The sequence below is a fragment of the Falco naumanni genome, chromosome 12 (assembly GCF_017639655.2).
Source record: "Falco naumanni isolate bFalNau1 chromosome 12, bFalNau1.pat, whole genome shotgun sequence".
Taxonomy (NCBI): domain Eukaryota; kingdom Metazoa; phylum Chordata; class Aves; order Falconiformes; family Falconidae; genus Falco; species Falco naumanni.
In genome coordinates, this window is record NC_054065.1 from 13,728,257 (window position 1) to 13,752,677 (window position 24,421).

Consider the following 24,421-nt stretch of genomic DNA (forward strand, 5'->3'; position numbering starts at 1 on the left):
GAAAAACTGATCTGAAACATGATACTGGAGTTCCCTTAATTTCTACATTAAGTGCCACATGAGACCGACAATCACAACACAGAACGCTCAAGTACAGCTTAAAGCCATGGTGAGAGACTAACATTTAGGAATAACCAAGGTGGAAGGGACCAGCAGGACTAGTTCCTAATCCTGCTTTATTTATCCTGGCAAATATAACAGTATCAATCCAGCTCTACTTGAGCCATCAATAACAACCATATCACATCCAAACAAACAGTGCTGACTGCACAAGGTATGGAATCAGTGCAGGGTAGTGGACTGAAGGCAGGATTGGGAAAGACAGTATGAAAACTATGAGTCACTGTAGAAGTTTGTGGTGTGCTGATTCCACAAGATACTGCTCTGGGCTGCACTCAGCGACAGCTGCGTATTAAGGCTCCTGATGGTCTCAACAGATAGTCTGAAGAGGTAGGGGAGGGGAGAGGAAAAGAGACTGGATTTCTCCTTTGTGTGGTTAAGTAAGAGAACAGCTAGAACTAGTGTACCATTTTGGCTTAAAAGGATGCCTTCATTTTAGTGCATGTCTATATATGTGCTTTCTTTTGTACACAGCTTCTCCAATCTCTCTCAGAGAGAAAAAGACAAAAGCATCAGTAAGTTATTCTGAAGATCTAATTTAGCAGCAACTCTTATCAAATGCAAGTTCACTGAAGTGGATGAAAAAATACAACAGGCAATCTTCTAAAGCACATTTAAGCAAAACTGGTTTTAAGCTCTGTCCCTCCTGCTATGATCCTGAGCAGAGAGGCCATTCTACAGCAAGTGACAGCTACTCAGCAGCAAGCACACTACAACAAAATAATAAAAGTTTAGCTAGAAGCAGACTACATGTTTTAAAGGATTAAATAACCTGGCCTGACCAGGTTTCTGTACCACAAACTCATTCTGTTCCCCATCTTTCCAGTCTTCAGAGGGTCCTACAATTTTCCTCTGGACACGCAGATTAGGAGAAAACACATACACTGGGAGAAAGAAAGAAAAAAAAAAGAAAGGATGCTAAGCACCCTTGTTTAAAATGGTTGTTTTACCAAACGGACCCAAACTCAAATTAACATCCCAGCCCTCAAGGAGAAAGGAGGAATTGTTTCCATTAAAGAAATACATCATTAAAAAGTGACCTAAAAAGACTTACCCATAGTCAGTGAGACTGAACTGATCTTTGCCAGAGCTCACACAAGAGACTGGCTGCGTGCTGTTAAAAAAGGGGGAGCGGGGGGGCTGGATTCTCTCACTGGGGTCTCTCTTCAGCGCTCAGAGAGCCTGGCTTGTTAGAGGCAGAGGCATGCCTTCCAGAAGGACTTTACAGCAGCGCACAACTGAGTTGTAAGCCAAGATAAAGCCGGCTTGTTAGGAGAGGCAAGTCTTGTGGGTTGCTTTTATTTATTTTTTCCCCAGTATATTGGAAATGCAGATCTTGTAAAGCAAGAATCAAGAGCGGGCTGGGAGCGGGAAAGGGGGGCTGCACGGCTGGCTGAGGGAAATCCCGGCTGCTCCCTCAGCCCAGAGCTGGTGCTCCGAGGGGCCGCGGGGTGCCCCCCCCGCCCCTGCCACCCCCGCTGCCCTCGGACGCCGAGGGGCGGTGGGCGCCAGCCCTCTCATGAGGGGCCGCCCGAGCTTGCCATCTGCCACCCTGCCTGCACACAAGGAGAAGGGGTAAGCACCGTACTGCAAAATTAATAAGGGGGGGGGGGGGGGGGGGGGGGAAATCCAGCAGCTCGACATCGGCTCTGCCACAGACCACCACCCACGCGCCCGCCCGCCACGATCTTAAGAAAATCAGCAGCAAAGTTCAATGGGGTGAAAAAGCTGCCTCTGCCCTAGCACCCCCCCCGGCGGGGCCGGCCGAGGGGCCGGCGGGGGACGCCGGGGCAGGGCGGCGGGCGGCCCCGGGCAGCAAGGGGAAGCCCGGCACCGACCCCGGCAGGAGGCCAAGCCGCCGGGGCCCCGCGGGTGGGCGCCCTCCGTCCTGCCCCTGCCCCGAAGCGGCTGCAACGCGCCGGCGCTCCCAGCGCCGGGTCTGCCGGGCCGGCACCGGCGTGGCGTCCCCACGCGAGGCGGGTGGCGAGAAGGGCGGCCGGGCCGGGCCGCGGGGGTCGCCCCCCGCCGCAACTCTGGCGCCCCCCGGCTCGGGGCGCGGCCAGCCCGGCGGCGGCCTCGCCAGCGGTCCCTGCGGGCCACCTCGGCGGACCCGTGAACCGGAGGCGGCCGGGGGGTTACGGGCAGGAATTACGAGGTAGCTACAGGCGCTGGAAGCCCCATTGCTGCATCAGTCTCTCCGCTCAGGCTGCGACGAGCTTCGCCGGCATCATTTACTTTCTCCTGCAGGTGCTTTTTAACTTTGATCCCACCACCGCCGCCTGCGCCCTTGCTCCCCCCCCCCCCCCCCCAACAGCGACCGCGACAACGTCTCTTACCGTAAACCCCTTGTCCCCTGCTGTACACCGGCACGAGAGACAGGAATAAAAAACAGATCATCTCCATCTTCAAGGCAGAGCCTTCATCGCCGGCGAAGAAAAGCAGCCAAAACAGCCCCGGCAGCATCCGGCGGGGAGCGAGGAGCAGGCGACAGCCTCCCGAAACGCCACCCCATGCGCCCCGCTCCGCGCCGGGCACCGGCGCCCCTCGGGCGGAGGAAGGGACCCCCCAGCCCGGGGCCGCCTGGGGGTAAAATTTAAAAGGAGAAAAAAAAAAGAAAAAAAAGGAGGGAGAGAGCGAGGGAAGGCGGCAGGGAGGGCAGGAGAGCGGAGCGCCGCTTCCCGCTTCCCCTCTCCAGGTTGCTCGAAGATCTCCGGGAGAACGGGCAGCCGCGCCCGCGCTCCGGGCACAGGAAGGCCAGCTCGGGGCAGCGGGCACCGGGCAGGGGCAGGGCCCAGGCCAGCCCAGCGCTGCCCCCCGCCCCCCGCAGGAAAGGGGGTTTCTTTGTTCAGCGGGAGCTGCCGAGCGCTGCCCCAAGTCCCGCGCTGCCCCAAGTGCTGCCAACTTGGGAGAGTCCTCGCCCTCCCTCCGCCCGCCGAGGCTCTGGCCGCAGCCCCAGGAGCGAACGGGGAGAAGGAGAAGGAGGTGGAGAAAAGGGAGTGGGGGGGGGGGGGGGAGGGGGGGGGGAAGCGGGGAGGAGGGGGGTAGGAGCCAGCTGCTGAAAGGCGGAGGGAGGGATAGGTGATTCCCTCTCCTCTTTTCCTGATCTTCTGGTGGGGAGGGGATTGTTGTAATTAATCAAATCCAGGCAGGATTTTATTTTTTTTTTTTATAGCGGCTCCCAAGAGCTCCCCCAGCTGCACTGCATCGCCCCAGCCAGCCTGAAGGGAGAAGCAGACGAGGAGCAGGCAGACCACGCACCCTCGCTCCGCCTGCAGCTCAGCCCGGCTCTCCTCTCCTCCTCCCCAGCCTGCCAGGTCCTTGTCCCTTCAAAACTTTCCCTGATGTTGTGTGCTAGGCTCGGGTGGGCGCTTCGCCTCCGCTGCTTGCCTGCTCCGCCCGCCTCGCAGATGATTTGCAGTTGAAGAGAGCTCCCTCGACGGCTGCCGGAGCTCCTGGTGGGAACCAACAGAGGCTGTAGCTGGCAGGGAGCCGACGAGGAGAGACAAGAAACTGGAGAAAGTTGGGTTACTCTTGCCAGACGCCGGCTGGAAACCGCTTGGCAGGTCCCTGCCCCACCGGTTTTCCCCGAAACGCCAAAATCTGCAAAAGTTGCCGGGAGCGTCACCACTGCCCAGCCGGCTCCAGGCGCTGCGCTCCGCTCCGCCGCCCCCCGGGCTGGCCGGGGCCGCCTCGCCCCTCCCTGCCCCCTGCCCTGCCGGCCGCGCCGCGGCTTCTTCCCCTTTGGCTTTCCAGGTTTTTCCCCTCCCCTCGTCACCATTTCATTCCCCTTTGGGGAAAAGAAAAAAAAAAAAAAAAGAAAAAGGAGCCAATTAAAGCAGCCGTGCTCGGAAGAGCCCTGCCTCCTGCCCAATTCTGCGAGCCTTCCCTCGCCCCGGCCCAATTAGAGACAGCACCGCAGGGCTGGGGAGGACGAGGGGCTTGCTTCGGGCGGAGAGATCAGCCGTCAGCCCGGGGTCCCTCCATCCTCAGGACTCTCGCGGCAAGGTCGGCTTCTCCCGGGTGGGACTTGACATGCGAAAAGCTTAGGGACAGGGGGCGCTGGGGGCGTCTTCTGGCTTGCACGGGCAGCGAGCCGGGGGTGGGGGGCAGCGAGGGTTCTCGGGGGGGGTGGGTGTCTCCTGTGCTGGCGCTGGCTGGTGCCGAGAAAGTTTTTTGGCTCCCCCCCCAGGTAGGTTGCAGGCTGGCGGGGCTGCCTTGTGCATGCTGCTCGGGAGCGGCGCGGCGGCGGTGCTGCGCGGGCCCCCAGCTCGGTGCGTGGCTGCGGGGACCGGCGGTGCCCGTGGGGCTGCCGGCCCCGGGCTGTGCCGACGCCCGGAGCTGAACGCGGAGCGGCGGAACTGTGCGCTTCCCCCGGAGCAGGGCCCGGGGCTAGACCTCCGGCCGGGAGGAGGAAGATGCTGCACGACCGCTCCGGGCATCACCACCGGCACCGGGGGGCTGCATCAGCGCCCGGGGAGCGCCGGTGCGGAGCCCTCCTATCTCCATCTGCTTTGCTACGGAGATAAAGCGCTTCTTCGGGGGAGCCTAGACCCCCTTGCCCCGCGGGGATCCGGAGCCGCCGAGCCCACCCGTGCCCGGCTCGGGGCCGTAAACGAAGCCAGCGCCGTGGACCCCCCCGCTTCGCCAGGCGTGCCGCTCCCGGGGGCGGGCGGGCTCCGGTGCGCCGCTCTCCCTCCCGCGCCGGGCCCGCCGGGGCTCCCCAGGATGGGCTGATGCGCCCCGTCCCTCCGCGACACCGGGTCCCCTCCGCCTCTAACGCGGGGCCGGTCCCTGCGTGCCCTCCCGCCTCGGCCACGCGTGGGCTTGGCGGCCCCACGCCGCTCATGATGCCCTGCTGCTGCGCGCTGCCCCCGGCGCTGCCGGCTCCGCATCCCGGCCGCTTGCCCCAAGGGGTAGCGGATGGAAACCCGCACCTCAGCGGGCTCTGGGGCGCCGTGTGAACAGGTCACTCCCTGGATAAAAATGTAATTAAAAAAAAAAAAAAAGTGTCTATGTATAGACAGAGAGATGGCCCAGAGAGCGGCAGGCTGCTCAGGCATGCTCTAACAAGCAATTAATAGATATAGCCGCTAATTAGTAAGCAGTTATTCCTCCTGTAAATGATGCTCAGCTGGAGAGAAAAGCGGTAGCGCACCAGGAGGGGAGCGGAGTTACGGGCAGGGCAGCTTCACCCCAGTGACCAGCATCCCTGCGCGCAGGAGGCAAGGCAGGCGGATTTCCCACTGGACCCTATTCCCTTACTTGTCAGGATGTCGCCAGTGTAAAACTGCTTTGTTTGCGTTTGGGGTCTTTCCCCTCCCCATCCCCCCCCCCCTTTTTTTTTTTCCTATAAGCGACCTAAGGGAACATTTACCAAGAAACTGTGGGCTTCGCACCCTGAGGTGTCCTGAATTGAGCAAGTTTATTTTTTAATACAATAAACTCTTATCTGAGAAGGATTTAATCCTTCCTGCAGTGGCTGGCAGCAACATTAATAAAGGGCATAGAAGGAGGCAGCCAGCACTAGAGGACAGGCAGAGCAGCCCCTTTGCCAGGGCATGGAGAAAAGCAGGAGCTGATGATGATAAGACAAAGCAAAATTGTCAGCATCTGCATGAAACAGGCTGAAAGCAACACAAGGAAACGAGATGAAGAGATGCTTGCAGATCCAGGAAACTTCATGAGGGTAAAAAAAATATGGAGACATGAGTCTTGTTTTTTCTGCTCAAAATTCTGAAATAGGCTTATTTATGGGGTATTTTATAGCCTTTCCATTAATTTTTTTCTCAGGGATTCTCATTAGATTATGGAATAGTGCCTCAGAGTGAGAACGAGTATGAGTTACATATCTGGATAATGAGTCTAAAAAAAATAAATCCCTCAAATGTGTGTTTCACACCCCTTTCTTTGTGTTAGCATTCAATGCACATGCTCATGTTTCACTGGCACAAATGCTTATGAAAAATGAATTTCCAAGTAAACTGCCAAAGTATGTGAAACAACCCAGCTTTCTCTTAGCAAATACAAGAATTTGTGCCAAAAGTACCTTTGAACTCATCCAATTAGGGAGCAGTAAAAAACATAAAGTGAGGCTGTTTGTGAGCAGCCCTTTGAATTGAAGGGAAAAATAATTTTATAATAAATAATTAGAAAGAGCTGTCATCTGTCCATGGATATTCTGAGTGGAAATAAAAATACTGCCAAAATCCAAGCACATAACTGCATTTGCTAAGTAAGGTAATTAATAATTACTGGTTGAGGCCTAATAAATCGTAACATTCATAACTATGGTGTTTCTGATGGGTGACAGCAACCCAGCACTCCCATGCATGCTTGCTAAGCAATCTACTTGTCATAAGCAAACCATACCCTGTAGTGATTCTACTTGTCAAAAAGCAAAGATGAGGGATGTCTTTCCTCCCTCCAGTCTCTTTCTGCAGAACATATTTGTCCCATCTTTCCAGCTCAGAGTCAGTGTCTCCGGTCTGTTCTCAAGACCCCACTTGTCAGATTAATCCTGTCTCTTTGAAATATTTATACATACTACATCACCTATATTTCACAGCAATGTTAAGAGGTAGACAGTCTCTGGGACAGATGCGGTGTTGAAAGAGAGCAAATCATATGCAGCACAATGTCACCAGGCAAGAGGCGATTGAAGAACTGTGTGAGGCCAAGGTCCAGTTGCAAGAACATTAATTCTCTTTGTGTCAATGTTTTCATGCTATAGTCTGGTGCAGTCTGTCATTTATTTCTTTTCTGGGTAGATGCAGCTGTCTCTGGGCCCCAATGATCTCTTGAGCTTGTGGCCTGACATTTCTTTCACCTCTTTCCTGTTCATTTTCTTCTCAGCACCACATCCAAGAATGTCGCCAGGATCCCTGAAGTTTGATCTCTTCCTACACACACATACGGAAGTGAGTACAGCCCAGCTGGAAGCTTTGCTGCAGCATTTCCCTTGCTGTGGCTTACTAGTAGGGAGTAGAAATAGAAAGTAAAAAGGGAAAAGGAATGCAATGGGGCACCTTAAAGGCAATGGGCAAAGCCAGGGTGACTCCAAATGCTGCAAGGGAGGTGCAAATCGAGAAGGGGAAAGCCAAAGGACTCTTTAGCGCTGCAGCAGAGCTGTTAGCAGGGAGACGGGAAAACAAGGGAATTCTAACTGCAGCATAGGTCTGCATCGAGGAGCTGAGCAGAGAGGGTTGCTCCGGCGATGCTGCTGGGCTGGGGGTGGGGGGTGGGGGCAGGCTCTGCAGCAGTGCAGAACAGGGGCAAGTGTCTGACCCCGGGCAGTGAGATAGGGCAGCAGGAAAGCCAGAGAGGGGGAACTGGGAAAGGCAAGGAAAAGCCAGTGTGTGGAGCGAAGGGGGAGCCCTGTTGGACTGCTGTAAACAGACTAGTGGCAACAGCAAAGCAGGAACTTCTGGAAGATGGGAAAGCATGGGCAAAGCTGCAATGACAGGATGCAGTTAAACTCTCCACTGCCTATTTTCTTTCTGTTTAATTTGTCTTCACAGGAAAACTGTAAAAAAAAAAAGAAAATAATTAAAAAATGCTAGTTTCTCATTATGAAGTGCTGGAATCAGCATCTCTTTGGGGAAAAATTTCCCCCTTGCCTAGAGAGTACTTCCCACCATCCTTAACACTAGGTTGGTGCTGCTACTGTCCAAATCCTCCTGGGTATCTCCTGCTTCCAGTATGAAGCATGCCAAGATAGGGCTATAAATCCCAAGGGATCTGCTTTGCTGTCCTCAGTTTTCCTCATCTCCACTCCAGGGAATACACCTATGCTGTGCTCGCTTTCTTCCCAGATGCATTTTACAGCACTCGTAGTACCTCTGAGCCTCTTGTGTTTTCTTTGCTTTTTTGATTAGCTCTCCTTATCACAACGAGTGTTTGGTACTGAATGGAGTGATGAACAGGGAGTCCCTCTCTATTCCTGACCCAAGATATTCATCCTGCCTGAGCTTTACCACCCTTCCTTCCTGCACTTCCCTGGTGCAGCAAGTCTCAGGGCCATGCTGCAATTTCTGGCAGCTGGTTGCTGTAGGATTGGATTTTGCTTTTTCTGCCTGTACCCATTTATACTTTGACAAACCTCTGTTTCCTCATTAAGGCTTATATGAAAGCCACTGCAATCCATTGCCCCTATGATCTCAATGTGTGGCCACTCTTTCCTCAGCTCAAGCACTCACCAACCTCACCCCACCTCCCACACTCCATCTCACTTCGTGTGCACTAAATCCACAGGCTTTTAACTCAACATTTTCTACCAATCTCTATGCTTTTTAGCTTATATATCTAGTTTGCCAGAGATCCTGCTGGTTTTTTGCTCTTGTGCTTTAGGACAGATTGGGGCTGATACAGGGTTGCAGACAAGTGTCTCGGCATCACTGGGAATATCTTTTTCCTGTTTCACCCTTTCTTTGATCTTTTTTTCCTCTCTGCCTCCTTCTCCTCCTGCATTCATGCTTTATTCTTCTTTCCCGCCCTCTCTTTCAAGTGTAAAAAGTGAGTTGAAAAAACATCAAGCTGGTGCTGGTCAAAAGAACTTGTTCTTCTTTTCTTCCACTTCCCTTCATTGCCTCAGCCCCCCTTTCCCAGCACAGATTTCCCAGAGCGCTCTGGAGGGGGATGCTTTTTCACAGAGAGCAGATACAAAGGGTTTGGACATGATTCTTCCCTGTTCATGCTCTCTGCCACTGCCAGCAAAGGGTGCATCAATTGCAGATTTTGTCAGTGCCAGGCAGATGATCTCAAATGTGTGATCTCTGCCCTGTGGCAGAGGTGGTGGTGCTAGGGAGGGTAAAGAAGCTGCTCCTGAAGACGATGCCTTGAGCCAGAGGGTTGTGTTTGAACCAGGAGACTGTGCTACTTGAATTTCCCTTGAGAGGTTTTAAACACAGCTCACAGCCTGGGGATGATTGATTGACATGAGTAAAATCATGACTACATGGGACAACTCTCAGATGGGACTTTGCTGTTTAGACCTTGATGGAGACAGCCTTTGGCCACAGCACATTATGTCTTCCATAGCCTGACATGGGGAGGAAGCCATGCTGCAGAGTCACTTTTGTGGGAGCACTCAGGCAGGGCTGTGGGCTTACGTGTCCTGAGACCTCTTGGTAGTGAGGAAACATCCCAGCTAGTAACTCCTCACTTCAGTTACCCAGTGGCCACGCTTGTTTTTGGAAAGCTGATCTATTATCAATACATTGACTTAAAATTACACACAAGTTCCTCAAGACCCTGTTTGTCCCCAGACAGAGCCATCCTCACTTCAGGAAGGTGAGCATCTGTATTTTGGATGTAAAAAAGGAAGCTGTAGAGAAAACCATTTTTCTGCCAGAATCTCCCCTCGCTGATCCTGGACCACAAGAGCTGGGAGACTTGGTTACAGAAAGATTCAAGTGTGCCAGGCAGGCTGCAGAAAAAAGCTTGCAATTCAATGCCTCAAGCAACCCCACTGCTTTCTGGGGAGCCATATATTGTTCATCAGTGGTGCAGCTCTCCACCAGCCTCTCACTGTAATGTGAAAATGAAAAAAATTGGAAATCCAAAGCTGTCAGGAGCTGCCACCATTCAAACAGCCTGGGCAGTCAGACCTTTACTGGTATAGGCTTTGTTTCACCCAGGAGAATGGGCATGCAGTCCCCAGCTCACCTGGGCATCGCTGGCTGTTTTGGCTGGAGATCATGGAGTCAGCCCAGTTCCTGGAGGAGGCTTCCTCCTGTGCTCTTTTTTGCAGTTCTCCATCTGATGGCTATTTCTCTTCGCTACCACAAATCCACTCTCCCAGCCTGACACATCTTCCCTCTGCCCAGACTCTTTCCAGGAGAATTGTAAATAAGCACAGCTTCAACCGGAGTTTTGGAAATCCTGGGGCCACGGCTCCTGTTGGAATTATAGTGGCTCCAGCCTACCTACCTCCTCCAGAGGTACTCAAAGCTGGATGTGGTCACTCGAGTTTTAGTTCAAAATAACTTTTATGGCCTGTTTCACTGTCACACCTTGCTCTGCTGGTACCTGTAGCCCAGGGTGGCAGGTGAATCCATCAGAGGGTTTCCAGGCTTAAGGAGAGAAGGGAAGGAGTTGCCTCACTGGGCAATGCACGTGTCAGTGCCCATGAACTTTCTTGTTTTGGATCTGTAAGCTGGTGAGGTCTGAAGGGATAGAGTGCTGCAAGTCGCACCGCCGTGAGGGAGGACTCTGAGATCATCTGCTAAAAATCTGGGTCTCTCAGCCCTCTTACACTCCCCAGCAGTCTGCACAGATACTACTTTCATATACATTATTTCATCTCCGTGTTTTGATCCTCTATGACTTAAGAGGAAACTTGGATTCCTGAAGTCCAAGTGTCAAGCAATGTGCAACGCAAAAAATCAAGGGTAGTTGGCCCTTCTGACTTAATCCAAAAGCCACTGTCTTCTTGTGACCCAAATCTAGCCCATGGTGCAAAACTAGCCCACAAGGTTCGGCTCCTCTAAGTGAGTTTGGGAATGAAGCCTCTATGGTTAACTTGTGCAGAAGTTTCCTTGTTGGGCGCTATATACAGACTATGAACTACCCTTACAAGTTACTATTGCTTTTTCATTTTCAGGTGGTGTTGGCCACTGCTGGAGCACTTGACTCAAGAATCCAGTGATTTTTATCTTTGTGTGAACCTGTATGTGTACACACACACACACACACACACACAGAGACACAGAGACACAGACACAGACACAGACACAGACACACATCCTTTTCCTTCCTATCTCATTCCTATTAAAAATTACAGCGTCATTTTTAATAAGTCACCTGTTCGAGTCAATATACCTTAAACAATTCTTTGCACAAATCCAGAACTTGCAAAAGATATGTGCAAATAAAACATTTGGAACTGTGCCTGCTAAAGGGATGCTTTAAAGCACAACAACCCCCCTCCAAGTGTTGCTGCTCCCTCCTTACCTTTGCGGTGGGTCTGAAACACAATTCCATGTTGCCTCTATGCTTAAAAATACATCCGTAAGGTGCAGTGGCATCTTTGTCTTTTCTCTGTAGCTTGATCCACTTTAGAAAATCCATGGTGAAAGACTGTTTAAACTTACCATGACCATTTATAACACAATTCTCTAGAAAACAAGAGTTAGAAGGGCCATTACTGTAAAAACTAAGTAACGTGAGATGGTACATACAAGAAATTAACAGGAAAACCCTGTTGGGAGGAAATGTTAGAAACACCAATGGCATTTACCAGTGTGCTTTTAATTTGAGCTGCTCTAATAATTTCAGAAAAGATGGGGCTGGGGCTACCTGGGGACACGATGCAGGTGTGTGGGTGCCGTGCAGCACTGAAGCACGGCTGGTGCAAGGGCACATTTTACCAGCAGAGCTGGTCTTGCCAGGACCACCTGTCTCCCCACTGTCCCAAGCAAAGTGACAAATGAATCCACACTCACACCGACAGGTGTTGCTGGTGTAGCTGTCTCAGTCGTGAATTGCACCCCTGATCAAAAGTGAGTGTCAGGGAGCGCTCCCTGTGTAAGGAGCAGGGGGTGAAACACAAACTCGGGGTGTGAGTGGCCCAAACGCAGGCAGCGAGGCAGAGGCATGAGCAGAGCTGGAACAGACACTTTCTTCCCTCATTTCAGCTCATTGCAGGCAGCCGGCATTGCCTCTGAACTGTGTATTCTGATGTATAATTACCTGCTTATTAGCTGGCTAGCTCATCACGCCGAGAAAGTTAGTGGGAATGTGGAGCAAAGACACTTCTCCTCTCCCTGTCTTTCAGGCCAGAGAAGAAACAACAGATCACACAACGCGCTGGGAACCTCCACCTCCTCCACCCTTTATAGGCTGGCAGAGGTTGAAGTTTGATTTCTGTTACATCTAGTCCTCAGAAGAAAGATGAAAAGAGCTAATCATGCTAGCCTGATAGTAAAGCCAGGGACTGCGATGGCCATGGCTATTGCTGCTTCCAGAGTGACGTGCTGGGCACACATGGCTGATGGGTGACCTCACACTGTGCCATTAAGATGTTGGGAGCAACCAGCTTTACTGCACATCATCGCTCAGTGCCTCACAGGGGGGGAGGAATATAACACAGAATGTAAAGCCAAATACAGGGACACTGGAGTCTGGATAGGGCTGGATTTACCTATTGTGCAGGCAGTGCTTTTTTTAAAGCTTGAAAACGTTAATCCCCTCTGTTGCAACCTCCCTCTAGAGGCTCACCAGGCACTACTGTATTTTCATGCACAACCACTCATGTCTTGAATGTTGCACACTCGCCCCGTGGGTTTCCAAAGAAGTTTCTCCATGCAGCTCCTCAGGTGGCTGCACTCCACTGAAGGATGAATTGATTCTTCTTGCTAAACCAACACCTGCATCCAAACTTCCTTGGGAAAACCAGATGAGGGTTTTGAGTAACAGCAGCAGACTTCCCTATTAGTGAAATCAAGATGGAAAATTAGTGAAAGGCAGCGTAATTTTTATACGGACCAAATTATTCACAGATTACAGACACAGAAGAAACACTGCTGGTCTGACCTGTTCTAATCAGAGCACATTGTGAGGAGCAAGCTCCAGTCCTGATTTCTGAGAAGCCAATAATAAACCATTCATTTGTATTTCACACAGAGCAGTGCCATGTTCCATCAGGATACACAAACTGGTAATCTGAAGGAACAATAGGCATTTGGGTTCTGATTTACAGCTGCTCAGTAGCCCTCAGAGTTGCAGGTAAGCCACAATATCTGACTTGCTGGAAGGTTTCATGGCATGTGACACTGGCACTGAGGAATAAATGCCTCTGGTTTTCCCTTTCTGATTTTTCCTGGTCTCTGGCATCAGGACTGAGTGAGATAAGAGCTCCACCCATCTTGAGGAAGGACTGGAGAAACAAGCAAGATCCAGGAGAGAGGGAGAAGCAGGTGGGAAGCCAGGGCAGGACTGGCCTAGGTGTTAATGGTGCTGGGCAGAGAAAGGTGGGTGTGGGAAATAGCCAGAAGGAGGGACAAAACCGGGACACTGGGACAGCTTGAAGCATGGGAAGAGAAGCAAGGACTGCTGGAAAGATGCTGAGGGCAAGCGGTCAACTGAAACTTGGGGAAAGCCAGGCATTGCTGGGGCAGGGACTGAGGACTGGGCTGAAATGTGGTCCTGGGCCATGGGCAGGGTGGGGGGAGGCTTGGAGGGGTGGCTGGGCAGCGTCCCCACGACCTGGTAGCATAGTCCCTTCTTTCTGTCCAGTCAGCCCTTATTTTTCTGCATCCCACCTTCTGGCACCCCCTCACTGGCTTCGTGCCCTGCCAGAATTCACCTACGGTCCTGCCCTTGCAGGCGGCCAGAGGGGCTGGAGGGGCTGATAGGAAGGTGAAGGGAGGAAGGGGATAAAATGCACCTTCCTCTGCCTGAGGAGCCAGTTCAGCTACCCTGGACATACCCGGTCCTGGGGATAATATGGAGTTTGACCACCTTAGCTGACAGGGAGTGAGCTCATCCCTGCTCCAAACATCCTGTGTGAAGTGTCTTCTTCATTCACCGTGTCTGGAAAAAGTACCTCTGAGCCCACATAAACAGCAGACATTTTGATGGAAGGTGCCTGAGAAATAATATTTCACAGGAACCAAGAGATGCCTGTCTCTCTGGAAAATGAGCATTGTCTGATCAAGAAATTACCAACAGAAATTTCTCATATTAACAGTTTTCTTTTATTTTTTTCCTTGCTTGTCTCGGTGGAGAATCACATTTCATTCTCAAACCGCAGTTCTACATTTATCATCCCTGATTTAGTAAATTGCCTTTTGCAGAAACAGTGTGGAACCTACCTTTATTTAAGACTTTGCAGGATAATGTGTTTATGTTGGACTCAGAGAGGGTCACAAAAAAGTGGCAGATGCTGAAAACATATTGAAATGGAGGTAATGTAAATGATTTTAGAATCAAAATATTCCTTCTCAAGTAATTTAACACTTTCAGAAAATATTGTATTGTCACTGAGGCTTAAATCTAAAATCTTGAAGCAAGAGGAATTTTATTGTCTTTCTCCTTCTTTATTTTTTTCTTAACAGGGATCAAAATCAACGTTTCAATAAGCCTCTCTCTGTAGCCAAAATAGAAGGAGGTGAAGATACCTCTATAATCAGAGTTGGCTCAAGGCTTATCAGCAGGTTAGGCACAATTTAATTTTGCAGCCCAAGGATTTTCTCTTCACCCTTGGGCAGGCAAAATTCAGCTGCGGGGCAGCAGCAGTGTGGGTCCCTCCTGGGATGTTTCTCTTTTTCTACCGCCTTGATACCACACAGCTTGGTGGGGGGAAAGGCTGAAGAGTTGGCTTGTGCCTGCTGCAGCTGCAACCATCCCCATCCCTTCCAGCCCAGGCAAACTGGGCTACTGGTTGCCCCGGGCAGGTTCCCACCTTTGGTAGCTTTGCCCGTGCCCATGCCTGAAACCAGCCCTGTCGGTAATAAGGCAGAGAAATGTGCATCTGCAAAGCAGAGCTTGGAATCACTATCTTACAGCTGCAGATGTAGCCTCCCACTTAAATGAAAGGATGCAGATAATTGGGTTGTCTTGTATAAAACAAATTCTTCTGCCTTATAAAATGTAGCTAGTACACATGATGCAATCTCGCTGTGCCAGGCTGGAAAGGGGGGTGTATTGGGAATGGGAATGGCTTACCCCAAGCAGGAGGGAACTTCTCCTGTGCCCTTAGCACACACAGCTAAACTTCAGGGGACCGTGACGTTCACACGCATGCCCCCTTCCCGTTTGAGCTCCATGGGGATACGATCAAGCTGATGATTTCCAGAGAAATCAATAAGAAAGGTAGAGGGCATCAACATAATCATTAATAATTTCTCTCAATTATAATCTAGCTTCTTCAAGTACAGCTGTTGCTGGAGCCTCCAGCCTGAATTAATGATACGGAAAATCTGAAGGACAGTGAACAACGTATTTGTGAGCTAGAGGGATGTGAACAACAGTAAACAAAAAGGAAAATGTCAAAGGGGTTAAATCTTTAATAAACCACTGCTCCCATATCGTTTGATAAGCTCTCCTTCAGATGTTTCACAAACATTCTGCCTTGCTTTCAGAATGAGCCTGGTCTTTTCCAAGCTAAACACATTTCACAAGACAAAATTGCGGAGGAACGGAAGTAGGCCTTTAAAAGAGAAATAGATTGTAACCTTATTCTTAGATTTTAAAAGCAATAACATGAATGCAAGATTACACATTCCTCGTAGCTGGGCTTCCTCATTCCTAGTAGGTACACAGCCTGCCCTGTGTTCAGCACACAAGTCGATGATGTTCAGTAGTTTCTGCTGTTCAGGCTGTGAATCAAGCAGGTACATTTTGCAGTTGTTAATACTAAGAGTAATAATATACACACACATGCATCCACCCACATAAGCACAGAGAGGTTAATACCGATCTAAAAATATTTTGTATGGCAGAAAGAACATGAAAACATCATCAGCAGAGTTGTTGGAAAACAGTAGCAGTTAATGGGAGGTTTGTAGTCTTGGGCACACGAGTGCAGGATTTAATCTGTGTTCATCTGTCCAGCCTGGGCAAACACTGTATTTACCTCTTTTACAGTACTTATCAAGTGCTTTGGGATGAAAAAGGCCCCGGTCCCTGTAAGTCTTAAATAAAGTAGCCAGCAATGCAGATGAAAAAAGCACATTTATGAAGCCAAGGAAGGAAATGGTAAGTTCTCTTAGTCCTGATTTCACATTACAGGTGCATTTTTGTTACTTTTGGATTTGCCAAGAGTGACTCAAAATGCAGAATTCTAATCCCCCCAAGACGCAGAGACAATCCATCACTGATGAAGGGGAAATGCTGAATTCCCAGTATCTAGCCCTCTCTAAGAAAGCCTGTCGGCTGTGTAATGCAAACTAATCTGCTCCAAGCATCAGCTTTTTTGTTTCTTGCCCTGGTGCACACATATGTGGGGGGGGTGGGGGGGGGGGAAGGCGGGGCAAGGGGGAGTGGAGAGACCACATCCACACGTATCAATGACTGCTGGAGTAAAAATAGCTACTACATCGAGATGTAGTTGGAGAAAGATGGGACTGCCCTGCAATTCTCTGGGTGAACTGCAGCTGAGATCGCTCCAGAACTAACAGAAATAAAATACTGCACAGAAGGCAAAAATCAGGGCATGTTTTTAACCGGCTGGGGGCAGGGGGGAAGTAGCTGTAGATTCTGGCTGGGGAAGCAGATGGCAGTGAATGACAAGAACAGGGCACTGCTGCTGCTGCAGCCGCTGCTGCAACTGCCACAGCTCAGCTCTTCCCATCTGACAGAAGGGCCTCTGGGCAGCCAGAGATGAGTCAGACTCGTGTGTGTTGTACAGGCATCTCTGGAGAACCCCAGTTTTTCCCTTTCGTTTGTGTCATGCTGCTTCAGGGTTTGAAATGAGTTGCACAGCCCCTACATTGATGAGCACCCTTTCCCTTCTCACTGTATCTTTCCCAGCATCTGAGCAGCCGCCAACCCCAATGAGCACAGCATGGCTGGAGGGCACCATGCAGGAGGGTTCCCTGTGGTCTCCAAACAAGGGGGCAGTTAGCATCCTCTGAGTGCTGTACCGAAAGTCCTGAGCTAATGCCAAGCTGAGGAGAAGCAGCCTTTGAGGACCCTCATGCTGAAGCCACCTCACCTGCACTCCTTAGGAAGATCTGCAGGCTCCACTGCAAACCCAAGGATGTGCAGCAGTCACGTTGCAAAGCTTCGGGATTTGGCAGACCTACTTAAACCTATAGGTTAACCATTAGCACTGGTGAATTATCCCCATTGGCTCTGGGGGACATGTCAGACCCTGATCGACACTGGCCCCAGCCCCAACAAGGACAGTGTTTTGAGCTGGAGACCGGCCAAAGCACATACCCGCTATATCCTACCACACAAAAACCTCCTGGCTGCTTGCAAAAGAGAAACTATGCCAGTAACAGCACCCTGGCTTGCTCTTTCTATACAAGATTTAGCTGTTGGTTTGAAGCTGGTGAGGAGTTTGCTATCCTCAAAAGACTATTTTAAGCTCCATAGAGAGCAGTTGTTGTACAAACTCTGTTAATACAGAAGAGCAGCAGCAAATCCATTTCACCTTCTAACCTAATGGCTTCTCCTCCTGGAAAAGAGATTCCTGAGGTAAAAACCCGACAGTGCTGTCTCTGCCACCAAGCCCGACCTGAGCCCCCTGCAGCGGGCTGCTGCCCCGGGCAGGTGGGAGGGGAAGGGGCAGCTCACCGGTGGACTGGTCTGTCCTGAGACACAGGACTGCAGGCTGAGTGAGGGCTGTGCTAGAAGCGAGGGAGATGAGCTGGATGGGGAATTATTACCTTCTGTGCTTTGATACCTTCTGGGAAGAAATTAGAGATACTTAGCTGCTGTCATACAAACATTTTATGTAAATCTTCTCTTTGTCTTCTGCATACTGGTACATAATTTGCATCTGATTATCAACTTCAGGTCGATTGTTTTATTTTAAACAGAATTCCTGCTGCTCAAAGGTGTTGGATTGACAGCCCTGGTGAATAAAGTCATCTCTCTAACAAGCGAGTAGGAAAAGAACAGCTTCCCACACGGGGCAGTGCCATTATTCCCCAGCTAGGGCCAACAGTGAGGATGCCAGCCCTTGGCCTCTTCTGAACCTGCCAGCTGATGCAGAGCGGGGCGGTGAATGCGGAATCCCCGTGAACGTCCTATGAAGACACCCCAAAATCCTTTAAAAAGGAACAGCTAGTCTGTTGGGTTGGATTCACATTTGTGCTGTGCACACAAAGGGTTCCAGTACCTAGCTGGCTCTGAAGTCACACCCAAGGATCCTGAGAAGGTTTATACGGTGGGATCCTCACCCCCCAAATGCAAGCCTTTACGCTCTTGACCTGCAGGAGAGGAGGCTTTTGCTCCCTCTGGCTCGTGCACAAATACTGCCGGGGGCACAGAGCCCTGTCTCCAGCAGCAGCATGTGGAGTCCTTCTCCTGACTGTGGCAGGGTGTCTTGCCTTGTGTCACATGGCAAAAAGGTTTGCCTGGGTCTAAAGTGGCTCAAGCCCACTGGAGCCAGTGGCTTGACTTCAGTTCACCCTGGCCAAGAATTTGCCTCAGTTATACCACATCAGCAGAAACATTTTGGGGAAAGCCCACTTAGAAATCAATGATAACCAGAGATTATGGTCTTCAAGTCCTGCGACACATGGATCTCTGGAAAGATACTTTTCATTCGTCTTGGGTGGGGGCACAGGGCCCTCCCTGGTGCTGGGGGGGGGGGCACTGGGAATGATTCGTGGTAGCTACAGGGTGAGGTGGGGACTGAACTACCATCCTTCCCTGCAACGCAAGGCTGTTTCCGTCAAGCCAAAGGATGAGGACAAATAAACGTTAGTCCCGATCCTTAGGCTTCAGCAGTCACAGCACCGAGCAATACGAGTCTGTCCACTTGACTTTGGGATGGATGGCTGTTCTAGCTGTGTTTGTCCTGCCGATAAAGTATTCAGCCCCAGTAACAGCTGTTTCTGTAAGAGTGCCAGATTAAGACAAATAATGCAGACTTAGTGCTCTTTACATGGATTGCACGGGCTGACCCTGCTGCAATATGCACACCCACAAATCTTCTCAGCTCATTACCTCATCGAACACGGATGCTCCTCGGTAAGGGCAGGAGCCGGGTGATACCTCAACAGAATTTGAACACGACATGCTAAGTCAGAGCTGTAAACAGCTGACTGAGAGCTCTGGGCCTGGCCTGGCAGGGGGGTGAACCCCGTCAGAAAAGCGCAGCCTCAAGAAGGACATGTGGCAGCCCTGCAGGACAGAACCCTTGGCTTTGCAGAGGAGGGGACATAGCTTTCCTTTTGCTAAGATATTCCTCATTATTTCTGCACTTGTTCTTTGCTAACACCCCCTTAGTATTTCAATTCTCTCCTCTTCACAGCCAGTTCTGGGTTCAGGTGGCAGGAGTATGCATTGTATAAATAAAGTTTGTTGTTTTCCTTTGAAGTATGTGGGAAGGCTTTGAAAACCCAACTGTAGCCGTTCCCAATAATCTCAACTTTCTGCTCTATTTCTCTGGTTAACCTTGCTGACTCAAAACAACAAAAAGCATAGCCTGAAGCAAATAGTGCTCACTGCTTTCTTAACTTTCCAATGGCATTTTACCAGAGATATTTTCTTTTTGTCAAGATCTTTGAAGTCCATTTCTCTCTCTCTCCGCAGATTCCCATTGAGACCAAATGGCTCTCACCAGCCTGCTTCCTCAGGCATGGGGTAGGAAGCATGACTGCCTTCCCCAGGCCATAACTAGAAGGAAGACTCAGTGAGGGGGCTGCTGAGATGCCAGCAGTAAACAAGTCAATATAGAGATGTGTTTCATTTTCTCCCCAGAGGATGCTGGAAGCGAGATCTTCCCTCACACGTGCGCCCCAGTTAGAAATCCAGGATGTGATCTACCGTCTGGTAAGGCTGAACAAGTCTGTCTTTCATATTGCTTTGCAGTCAGCTCAAGAGGTCACTCTTGACTCAAGCAAACCTTCTTCCCCCACCCACACTTGCTTCCCCCCTCTGCCCCTAGCTGCATTTACAAAATAATTGCCTGGATGGGAGGAAGCGATGGGAACTTCGCATCAAGGCAGACTCCTGCCAAGCTTTGCTAAGATACCTGCTGTGCAGAAGAAGGTCAAATCTGCCAACAAGATCACATGAAGGAAAGCAGGAACCTTTCCTTGTTCCCCTCCTACTACAGTACTTCTGGACAAGATTCCACCTCCTTCGCCTGGACCCAAAGGGCTGCGGTTTGCTTGCCAGCCTCGGACACTTTTTTCAGGAGTTTTCCACATGCAGGTCAGTGGCTTGGGAGATAACCATTCCATGCCTGCAAGGCATACATATTGATTCTGCTGAGATACAAGAGCCTGAGGGACATTATGGAGAAGGGCATTTGTCACACCGTGAAGTGTGTACCACACCATATAGCAGGCTGAAAATGGGAAAGACCCACAGCTGGGAGATGTTGCTGCCAAGAAAGCCTGTCCTGTGGGTAGAGCAATAGGGTCCATCCTGCCCAAGTCAGCAGAATACACCACACACCCACTCACAAGAGTTTAATATCACCACTCCCTGCCTCTGTCTCTTCTCTAAGGAAATTTCTAGTTCTTCAGGGGAAGATGAAGAAACACACATGTTCTGCCTCCATAAATCCCAGCCCTTCCATCATAGTCGTGATGAATAAATGGAGGGAGAAAGAGCCATATAAACAGGCCCCTCGAACATAATTGAAGAGCCAGACTAATTTGGCTTGTCTTTATATAATCGGCCAGAGCTGGGCACTAGACTTACCCACAACAGATAAAGATGAGTAACTACATAATGAGGTTAAAATATTCATTAAGCTAATTGCATGTTAATTAAGTAAATGATGCTATTAGGGATCCATTGAGCTCCATCTGTGTGTGCAAACAGGAGTGAGAATAATCGCACCAGAAAGCAGGAGAAAAGACGGTGGCAGCCCTGGGCTCCTGGCGCAGGGGAACCGGGGGTGGAAGGGACACCCAGTGGGGGCAGCTCTGGGCCCTGGGGAGCTGGCAGCCGTGAAAGGGGGGTGGTCTTGTCAGAAGGAGGGGGGCTGGCAATGAGAAATTCCAGGTGCTGTTGCCAGCAATCATGTTGCGGATGGGCATATCCTTTCCCCATGCTCCCTTGCCAGATACATAAACCAGGAAGCGTAGCCGTCTCCAAAGTGAGAACATTCATGAGAAAACTCAAGAAAGGGTCTCGCCAAACTCGCCTTCGCTATTGTATCTGCTGAGTCTATCAGAACTGCTGCCAGGGGCAGAGATCCATCACCCCTGGAAGGGCCATAGGGCTCAAGCCAATAGGTCATAAGGCACCCGAAAGGTCCACTTTTGAAAATGCCCTATGAGAAGGCTAAAAATAAGGAGGCAGAAATTACTCTTCCATTTAAACTTCCTCTGTCAGCACCATGGAGGACAGTTTCTAATAAATACTTCTTCAAAAAAAGGAGAAAAAAAATTCCATCTGACATAATTATGGCCAGCCCTCTGTAAGGCAGAATAGGGAAAATGCCTACATATTTCATGTTAAAATTCATTAATAATGGACGGCAAAGATTAAATTATATAACTGCCACCTTTAAGTTAAATAGTATTTTCAGCAGAAGGAAAGGGAGATGGGACAACTCCATAACCAACACATTTATTTCAGCACATGAATAATTCAGGCAAATAATACAACAGCTTTTTAAAGGGGATAAGATTTGACGAGGAGGTTGGGTTAGAAAGGACTTGCACTGCATTTGGAGATTTGAAGGACTGGCAGAATAATTCATACTCAGTCATTCATTTGATTAATTTGTCCTTTCTTTCAGGCCATTAATGGGCAGATTGTTCTTTTCACAAATGCACTTACAGTTTGAAGTTACTGGAATAAATCTGGTCCGTGGTTCCCCTGGAATGGCCAGTATCTTGCAAGGAGTCACTGCACAAAACGGAAACAGGTTTGGATGGGGACGTCATCTCCTGGTGGGTTTCTGATCTCAGACCAGCTTCTCAAGTACATTTTGCTATGAATCTAAATTTAACATCTCCTCATTCTCCTACAATAATCACTTAAAATTTCTGCTTCCCCAGGTAGAACTGCCAGCTCACCCTGCTCATCCTGCATGGGTACAAAGTAGAGGGCAAAACTGGAGCAAACATAAATGAAGCAAATCTGTTAAAAAGATCAGACTACTATTATTGAAAAATTAGTTTATTGTGTTAGCTTATCCCCAGTGAAACTGGCATTGATCCAAACTACCCTTCTGATGTCTAGGAAGGAGAAGAACTGTGCAAGCCATTCATATTTCTGTGGTGAAACCTGACAGATGACATTTTATCCAGAGGCTGGTTATTGTCATGGGCAAAACAAAAAATTCCCTGTAGATTCTGCTAAGTGACCAAACATATGTGCTTTTCTCCACAGCCCCAAAGCCTCCCAGACACACTCTGGCTCATGAAAGATGCCCTGGAGAACTGGCACAGCCCTTCCCACAGGCTCCCAGAGAAAACCAGCTGCAGAAGTTAACCAGATTTCCAGCTCCAGCTGCTCCAGCTGCTGGCAAGAGCTCAGCGTGGGTCTTGGGATGCTGATCCCTGCGTAACAGCATAGCTCTGGTGCCCAGAAACCATCCCTGTGACTGACTCAGCCTTAATCCTGATAATTTTACGGCTCTTAGAGGCCTGTGCCTAATGATTTTTTCTCTGGGGTGCCTGCCCATTTCCAGGTAGATAAATGTCTGCGTAGCGAAAACAGAAGCCCTGTTTGGCACCGAGGTGCCTGCCAAGCCAGGGATCTTAGCTGGCAGCCCCTGGGCTCAGTTCCGTCTCCACGTCTGGTGAAGACTGTTTTGCAGCAAAAGGGACAGCCAGCAAAGGAAACAAATACATGTTGCCTCTGCCTTGTCCGTAGTAGAAACAAGCAAAGAACATCCATCTTCAAGGATGCTAATTAATTCTGCACTATATTCCTTTCATTTAAAGAAAAATTAGAAATGATTAGAACTTCTGAAAATATTTGCTGTAGGTTTGGGATGTCAATGAAATCCAGGGAGTTCATATGTGTATGCAAAAAGGAGAAGGAGCAAGAATGAGTGAAAGTGGGGTGTGGGTGAGCAGGAAGGGCGTCTGTTATTTTATCTGAAGTGCTTTATGGGCTAGATGACCTAATAAGTCTTCTCCATCTCTAATTTCTCTGCTTCACCTATCCCTAGTTTATCATTAAGAAATCACTTATGCAAATTCAATTAAGTATTTAACATTTTCCTTCCTGTAGCTCCCTGCCTTACAGACTCTTCACCCCATTTCAAATCTCAGTTGACAACATCTCTTACCTCTCCGGCTCGCATTTCTTTGCCCTTAGACTATTAACTCAATAACTGTGTGATTTAATCCAATGAAGATTTTTGTGGTTTTCATTTTCTGACAAAGGAGAGACAAAATGAAGCTGTGGAGTACTGCATCAGCAAACCCCAGCTTGCAGCTGCTGGGGGCACAGTCCTACACTGCAAGAGATCAGCCCACTGGCCTGGCAGCTCTGGTGAGCCCAGTCCAACGCTGCATTAAATCAGGGATGAAAATGAGTTTTTTCCCTTCCGTCATTTGTGTTCACTTACCAGGTACAACATATGGAACTGAGTTTAGCAAACTGCATTTCTGAGCTTTGGATGGGAAGAAGCGGGCTGTGGCATGGGCCAGAGCGGGGGGAAGAGCTCTGCTTGGGGAGTTCAGGGCTGGAATAGCGAAAGGTGAACGGGTTGCGTGATGTACAGCAGAGACGTGTAAATGCTGCACGGTCTCGGCCAAGAGTTACTGCTCTTCAGGGATTTGAGAAGGAAATTTTAACTGTTTAATACCTTGGGGCTTATGGGCTGCTGCTAGTCTTCTGGGTTTTTGCTCTCCCTGGCATACGCTACCCTCCCTTTCCACATACACACTAATGCAATTGTATGTAAACTTGCTCAAGTTGAAAAGCAATGTTCTAGAAAGGCTCAGGAGCAAGTCCCAGCTAAGTGCATAATTATATAGTAATTGGAGTAATTTCCCTTTTCCTCTGAAAACGCACATTGGCTCTGATTTTCCTATCTGCAGATTGTAAGCTCATAATTAGCAGCAAATTACTCACACAAGTGACAAATTTTGTGCTTTCAAGTAAACAGACAAAATACAGTTTACAGATTGCCTCTTGGTGCCACAGACACCTGGCTTTTCCTGTTCCCATCTATCCCACTTGTGAGAGGGATAGATGAATCAGAAAACATCTCTTCAAGGAGCCTGGACGATGGTATCAATTACTGAATTACCACAAAAAGCTATAATTGGCAACTGCTGAGCTCGTGCTGGCCAGTCCCTGAGGACCGTGTGGCTTGTGAGCAGGAGAGCGGGTGGCAGGGGCACCGTGGGAGCCGAGGTCTCCTGCAGCCCCAGCCTGCTGACCCAGAGCATCGGGGATCATCAATAAACCCTGGATGTAAGAACTGTAGAGGATACATCCACCCCCCTCAAGCAAGGGGAAGAAATGTGGAATAACATGTGGTCTGGGAAGCCGCTTCTGAGCACTGGAGGAAGTTGGACTTGCTGAGCTACTGTGGAGCAAGGGCTGGAGTTAGCACTGAGGGTGGAACAAGCTTCTTAAAATCCAGCCTGGTCTTGGGAAACACTGTATGATGAAGCAATACCGATACAGTTCGTTAATCACAGTTAAACACATGTTTAAATTGTACTGATGTCTTGCTGGGGGAATAGCCCAGACAGAG

At 49.7% G+C, this 24,421-nt stretch overlaps 1 protein-coding gene and 1 long non-coding RNA gene across 4 annotated transcripts in view; one reads left to right on the forward strand and one right to left on the reverse strand.

Moving 5' to 3' along the window:
* MDGA1 (MAM domain containing glycosylphosphatidylinositol anchor 1) overlaps positions 1-2,700 on the reverse strand; it is a 154,486-nt gene extending 151,786 nt beyond the window's left edge. For all 3 annotated transcript variants that reach the window (XM_040612262.1, XM_040612261.1, XM_040612263.1), the window contains exon 1: positions 2,457-2,700. In XM_040612262.1, the coding sequence (XP_040468196.1) occupies positions 2,457-2,583 (127 nt within the window). In that variant the 5' untranslated portion in view covers positions 2,584-2,700. The remainder of the gene's footprint in view (positions 1-2,456) is intronic.
* Positions 1,912-11,247, forward strand: LOC121096365. The gene is made up of 4 exons (XR_005830466.1): positions 1,912-2,367; positions 3,293-4,125; positions 6,973-7,037; positions 10,721-11,247. It is a non-coding gene; the product is annotated as an uncharacterized LOC121096365 (long non-coding RNA).
* The last annotated feature ends 13,174 nt before the right edge of the window (positions 11,248-24,421 follow it).